General features: G+C 35.3%; 1 protein-coding gene across 2 annotated transcripts; it reads left to right on the forward strand.

Annotated features, from left to right (window-relative positions):
- The first annotated feature begins 2794 nt into the window (after nucleotides 1-2794).
- LOC149206303 (protein CLMP1-like) lies at nucleotides 2795-6749 on the forward strand. Of its 2 annotated transcripts, XR_016252544.1 has the most exons (3): nucleotides 2795-4935; nucleotides 5125-5388; nucleotides 6322-6749. XR_016252544.1 is itself a non-coding variant. In XM_089395406.1 (2 exons), the coding sequence occupies exons 1-2, from the start codon at nucleotides 3225-3227 to the stop codon at nucleotides 5298-5300; spliced, it is 1887 nt and encodes a 628-aa protein (XP_089251532.1). In that variant the 5' UTR covers nucleotides 2795-3224; the 3' UTR covers nucleotides 5301-5768. The 2 variants fall into 2 exon arrangements, 1 of the variants encoding a protein (XP_089251532.1); XM_089395406.1 differs by lacking the exon at nucleotides 6322-6749 and having other exon boundaries at nucleotides 5125-5768.
- Nucleotides 6750-7418: the final 669 nt, after the last annotated feature.

The raw sequence follows: 7418 nt of genomic DNA on the forward strand, positions 1-7418 counted from the left end.
TAACACAATTTGTATACCCATAAGGATTGGTTAGAATCACCTATAAAAAGGAGGTGTCTGCAACATTAATATAATAGACCCGGTTTCTAATTGCATTAGAGCAAAGGTTAAGGTAAGAATTAGTAACAACAAAATGTAGCCACAATGGGCAAAAGAACAAATCATAACTCAACGTCTGATTCAATCATGTGAGACAATGGAGTTCATTTTCAATTGGATGGCTAAGCAGGGTGAAATGAAGCGTGAAAGTGATCGAGTTCAAATGGAGTTGTTGCACCAGAAGATTGGATGGCTGCACGACAAAATGGTGCACATGCAAGTTGCCCTTGGTCGGTTAATTGATAAGTTGGACCAACTTTTTCTAGGATTAGCAATTTCATTGGTTGATGGGGAGGAAGAAAATCAAGAGGAGATTGACAGATCCATCACAGAAGCAACTGAGAGACAAGAGAGCATGGTCAATGAAATTGGTAAGACCTTGGTCAATACATTGCATATCTAGTGACAACGAATATTTACAAGTCTATCAACCCATAAATACGCGGGGGTAGTATAAGCCCATCGTTGGATTGAAACATGTACATTATCCAATGGTGGGCATATACTGCCCCACGTATTAATAAATCAATATACTCATAAATATGCCTTGTCGTATCCAGCTCGATGACAAGGCAGAAAGCAAGGACACTCTAGTTGCACGATGCATGTTGGAAGAATACAAATCCTTTTTTTGTTTGTTTCTATGATATGCAAATATGTAAGAATATTAGGGGTCTTTTGGAAGGTGTATAAATCTAGTTGCATCGAACTTTTGGTATGTATTCGAGTAGCTAGTGTTATAAGTTCTTTTTGTACTATGTAAAATGTGTTGGCCTTCAAACCAATCTTATCTAATAGAAAGACACTAATTGTTTCCTTTAATACACACACACATATATTAAACAAATAAGTTAAACTATCATTTTGGGATACAAAATACCAAAATAAGTTAATCTTATAATAAATTTATTTTCAATCACATTTCCAATAAAAACTTTAGAAAAAAATTAAACACAATAAAAACTCACTAAAATCCAAATGTTATATATGGTAGAATAATATTCTTAAAAGTTCTACATATTTCTACTAACTAATCAAAATGACTTCTTCTTATAACAAATATATATATATAATAAAATTAGATAACTTTTCAAAATATATAAATATTTCATTCTTTTGTGAAACCTATATATAATAAAATATAAAATATAAAATATAAAATATAAAATTATAAATAAATAATATTATATTTTTATTTTAATATTGAAATTAATTTTATTAATAAATAATTTTTTATTATTATATAAAATATCATCTAAATCCATTAAGATTTTCAGATCAATAAAAATAATAATATTAATGTTTATGATATTAATTACTGGTCAACCTACTTAAATGTTAACTATACGAAATGTTATATTTTTATAATTTTTTTAAAATTAAACATTCTAAGTTTAAATTTAATACGAATAATAATTAACATGTTTATAATTTTATATATAAAATACCTTTTTCCCTATTTTCAAATAAAATCTCAGTTCTCTACCTCTCTAGAATAGTATAGAGATTATGAACTAAGTTTAACTTCATTGTTATATTAAAAACTAATTGTAAGCATATAAACCTCACCTAACTCACTTTAAAAAGATTGAGCACAATATCCAAACCCTAATTAGTTAGATTATCAGCTCTGTTGTTTCCAGTTTAAATATGAAAGCGATTTTCCTATTTTATATTGGACCTGCGTGTCCGTTTCTCTGCAACAATACATATATTTATTTAAAGGGTTGTACCAGGGTTGCGTGTCCCTTTCTATGCAACAATACATATATTTATTTAAAGGGTTGTACCAGGGAATTAACAATAAAGTATTACAAGAGTGCCGTTGAGGAATTTGAAGGTTGGAAACATTTTGTCAACGATTTTCTAGGTTTTTTTTTTTTTTTAACGGTGGAAAATTTATCAGTCGTTAAATTATACTGGGTATAACCATCACTTTTATTTAAGGAAAGTTAAGTTTCTTGGAATTATTTAGTTGGTAATCTATAATATGATAAATTTTTTTATTGTGAGATGCTTTTTAGTGGCTAATCAGCCGTATTCTAACTAGTCCCAGAAATTGCCAGGAGAATTATGAAAATTCTGGTGGAGAAAATCTGGCAAGAATTTTTATAAATCCAAGTCATAGTTGTTAAATTTCAAAATTTTAGGTGCACTAAACATTTTTGATGGTGTTGAATCCATTTACACCATCAAAAACACTATTCAAACACTGCCTCTACATTTTTTTACCCGGGCCGCTTTTGACCGTCTAGACAATTCCTCAACTTCTATAGACGATTCCATTTTCTTATATCTTAACAATCAAACTCTTAACCAAACAAAAACCATTTTAATACATACTCCAGCCGCACTGTTAAATTAGTGTTAATTAACTCATTCTATTTAGCGTTCAATATCATGGTAAATTAATAATTCCCCTCAGAATAGAACAGGTAGCTAAAACGATAGCTTGATCGTCCTTTTCCATGGTACCGTGCTGGGCTGCACTTTCCTAAAAACATATTGAACTTCAAATATTATTAGATAATAAAACTTGTGGTGTTTTCCAAATTTCACGCAGAAATAGAAGGCTCGTAGATTCATAAAACTGTTGAAGATTCAATCGCGGGGGGTCAAATTTGAGAGAGTTAAAACGGTCAAGTCCTCGCGAGCACGCGCACATATTTGGCTTGAAGTCTTCTTATGCTGGACTGGACTTTAAACACTTGGGGCAGAAGAAAAGTTGAAGGGTAGAAAATATCGGATCTCTTTAAAAACAAGTTAGCATTTCGTTGTCTTGTGTTGTATACGTATACGCAGAGGGAACGAGTATGCTTACAGGAGAAGAAACCATTGCCTCAAATTTTGGGCTTAATTTAGCCAATTAAATTATTACAATCTAATATTATCTGGCCTGCGGGTGGTTTATATCCATTTACGGCAACATTTATATATTTTGTTATGCTATGCGAAGCTGCAGAAGCTCGTAACATTTTTCTGATTCAACTTCACCACAAGGGCATCCATATATTCTTTGCCAGGACTGAAATTCAATATTGGGCATACACTTTTCTGATTCAACTTCACCAGAAGGGCATCCATATATTCTTTGCTAGGACTGAAAATTCAATCTTGGATCAGCCATGGGGAAGCCTGGAGGAAAAGTGAAGAAGGCTGCAGGATTAGTGAATCAGAAGAAATCAGAAGAAAACAACATTGATAATGATACAGCGGCGTTCATCGAGACAGCCCAAGAGTTGAAGGAAGAGGGCAACAAGGAATTCCTGAAAAAAAACTATGAGGGGGCCATGGAGATGTATGAGAAATCTCTCAAGCTTCTGCCCCCAGGCCACATGGACCTTGTGTTCTTGCACACCAACAGGGCATATTGTTTAATGCAGATGGAACCTGTGGAGTATAAAAGAGTCGTTGATGAATGCACAATGGCTCTGGATGTGGATCCGCACTACAAAAAGGGTCTTCTGAGAAGGGCCAAGGCTTATGAAGCCCTGGGGAAGATTGAATTGGCTCTGAAGGATGTGGAAGCTGTTTTGCGGGCAGCACCCAATGAGAAGAATGCCTTAGGGGTTGCCAACAGGCTAAGAGCCATTCTTGTTGAGCAGACAGAAGATTTCCCTCAGCAGACTAGATCATTGAAGTTGATATATCATGACGATATCAGGCTTGCACAAATACCAGCAAATTGCAGACTTGCCCAGTTGAGGGAGATAGTCAGAGAGAGGTACCCAAGTTCCAGAGCAGTTCTCATCAAATACAAAGATTTGGAGGGTGATCTCGTGACCATTACAAGCACAGAGGAGCTTAGATTGGCTCAAAGATGTGTGAACCCGGATGAGTCTTTGAGGTTGTATGTGGTAGAGGTAGACCCAAAACATGAGCCTTGCTTTGAAGATGCAAATTCCTGCAAGCAGAATCAGCGGATAGTTGAAAACGGGGACAAAGGTAAGAATGAAGTTGAAATGGATAGGTGGGTGTATGAATTTGCTGAATTGTTTAAGACCCATTTAGGCATAGATCCCCATGCACATATGGATTTGCAGGAGGTGGGGATGGCATTCTGCTTGAAGGCTTTGGAAGACACTGCAACAAGTGAAGATGCCCAACCTCTGTTTGAAATGGCAGAAAACAAGTTCCAGGAGATTGCAGCTGTGGCCTTGTTCAATTGGGGTAATGTCCATATGTGTGCAGCAACAAAGAATATTTCCCTCAAGGAAGATTCTTCAAAGGAAGAGCTCATATCACAGCTGCAAGCTGCCTATGTTTGGGCTCAGGGAGAGTATTCAAAGGCGGGAGAGAGATATGAGGAAGCTTTAAGGATCAAACCAGACTTTTATGAAGGCTTCCTTGCATTGGGGCAGCAGCAGTTTGAGAGTGCCAAACTTGGTTGGTCTCTCGCTGTTGCGAGCAATATTGATTTGGATACATGGGACCATTCAGAAACACTAAAGCTTTTCATCGCTGCAGATGAGAATATGAAGATGGGCACCGAAATATGGGAGAAGTTGGAAGAGAAACGTTTGAATGAGTCAATGACTCGTTTTGCAAAAAATGAAAATATCTGCCACAATACAAGGGAGTTAGCTAATGGGTCTGAGGACGAGGAGTTATCAGCTGATGAACTTGCAGAGCATGTTACGGCCATGAGGTCTCAGATCAACCTATTCTGGGGTAACATGCTCTTTGAGCATTCTCACATTGAGTTCAAACTGGGATTGCCAATGTGGAAAGAACACCTTGATGCTGCAATTGAGAAATTTAAGCTTGCAGGAGCTTCTCCAAAAGAGGTAGCAATAGTGCTGAAGAATCATTCCTCTAATGCAAGCACTCAAGAAGGTATGTCTGAAATACACCATTAAAAATAAGGTACTGAAAATTTTAGAGTTATACTTCCCACTTGATGTCTTGAAATCCAACACAGTTTTTGTGAAGTGTGCTTTTTTAAATAAATTTATACATGTTAGTTTTGGAGATGGTGCAAACTTTCCCTCAGTTTTCATTCATGAATTCATGACATGTCTACAGGGTTAGGCTTCAAGATTGATGAGATAATCCAAGCATGGAATGAAATGTGTGAGGCCAAAAGGTTGGCTAACAAGTGTTCATCATTTAGACTGGAACCGTTGTTTAGGAGAAAGGTTGCAAAACTCCATCAGATACTGGAACATACATACAATGTGTGTGGCATCGACTTGGGTTGATGTCATCTTCAGAACAATTCCAAACAATTTAGCTGTCAATGTGCTTTGCAATTGGTGCTAAGAAGACATGAAAAATATAAAGGTCCAGGTAGGTAAATATGTTTATCCTTTTGTTTGGCATGCCAGATTTATATGGCTTGTGAAAATTTGTTTGTTTCTGTCGGTTGCAAAAGGAAACTTGCATTTCTTTTCATATGCCCAACTTCTCATACTTTTTTGCATTGAGATTGAGCAGATGTCATACTCTATAAATCGAGTGGACTTATCCTCTCAAAGATTCTGACCATAGATTTAATTTTTTTACGGTTAATAGATTATTAGGTCATTCATTTATGTTGTGTACCTCACCACAACATGGTCATTGAGCATCAGTATATGTACATGAGCTATTTTGTGTATATGCTCATGAGTGTAATAATATGTATATTGTATTTTTTTCAATATTTATAAAAAGTCTGTTTTGTGTAATGGCTTATAAATCGTTTTTATTGATAATTGAAGTTATACATTAAGTCTGTATTTTCTTTTAATATAAATAAAAATGTTTCTTTCTTTTTTATTTGTAATCTGTCATCATTTTATCACCACAATTGACCAATGTATTTGGAGAAATATTTTTACATCATTAACATTTGGCTCTTTGTTTTTATTATTCATTGTTTTCTACTTAATCACTTTAATAATAAGAGTAGTATTTTCATTTTAGATGGAGGAAAGCAATTTCATTTCTCACAAAATTTCCTAATTGGATTGTACTCTCCAAGGTGAACCTGGGCCTGAGGTTATGCTGATCCTTTGGTGAAGCTCTAAGATTTTGATATTTCTTCATGTTTTGTTCAAATATATCCTATATGAATTTGTTAGGATTTTGTTTTTTTCGGTGACTTGTCAAATATGATGGATATTACATCTTGTCATGGACTTTAGTCTGAATAAAAATAGCCATGGCTTATAGCTGGGGTCAGTCAATGAGTGCCGATTAGTGCGCTGATAAAGTTATTTTTATTTTTTTGAATAACAGAAAAGAAAATGCAGGGTGGAGGATAGAACATTTAATCAAGCGTGATCTAATTCATCCTATGGAGCTATATTGGCAACCAATCTGTATAAATGGGTCTGGACGAGGAGAACCCAGAAACAGTATTCTGGCATTCTCTATTTGGCTCTGAAAATCTTTGCCTTGTGCAGAGTTGATAATGCCATAAAAGATATTTAATTATTCTTTAATTTTTAAGAAATATTTTGAATTTGACCTTGGATCCACCCATAGACGAGGCTTCATAACTACAACCAGTATCGTCGATCAAGCAAAATCCAAGATGTAGAACGTTGTCTTCTTGTTCTTTAACCATCGGGAATATTTCTTGTCCTGGTGACTGTATTGAAAGGAATGCACGTGACTTCTATTGTTGTATATAATTATATAAAAATTACAACAATATTCAGTAAGTCTCAGAATCCTCGTAGTATTTTAAGATTTTATGGTGTGGTTCACTAAAGCATATCAACAAACTTATAGCTTCTGTGGTGGGCAAAATTTGAAGAAATTGAGTCCGGAACTTGATCTGCAATTTCCATTTGTAGTCAATGTTTCGAGTTCAGAACAAGACCCATCATCAGGACATAAAGGCCAAGTCTCCCTTCCGTGCAGGTAATGATCTTTGTTTGTAAGCTTCTGTGATGGTCAAAATTTAAAGAAATTGAGTCTGGAACTTGGAACTTGATCCGCAGTTTCCATTTGTAGTTGATGTTTCAAGTCCAGAACAGGACCCACATCATCAGGACAGGATGGTCACTACAAATGGAAACTGTGGATCAAGTTCTGAACTCAATTTCTTCAAACTTCTTGATGTTCAGTTTTACTGTAACTCCTTTTGAAGTGGTATTTTTCCAGTGCTTGAGCTCTTGCCCAAAATTACATTTGGACTATATGGCATACAATCAAGCCTTCTCTCTACAGGACTGACGTGACTTTTTCCACTTGCTCCAGTCGGTCTAAGTTCTTTACAATTAAACATATTGTCCCAAAAAACTAATACAGTTTTTTGGATAAAGGCGAACTAACAAATCATTGATGGTCTCGGAATTGTAAATGTTGCAGTAGTTGAAGTCAATGGC

The sequence above is a fragment of the Pinus tabuliformis genome, chromosome 1_2 (assembly GCF_031772625.1).
Source record: "Pinus tabuliformis cultivar Carrire ecotype Pingquan chromosome 1_2, CPIR1, whole genome shotgun sequence".
Taxonomy (NCBI): Eukaryota; Viridiplantae; Streptophyta; class Pinopsida; order Pinales; family Pinaceae; genus Pinus; species Pinus tabuliformis.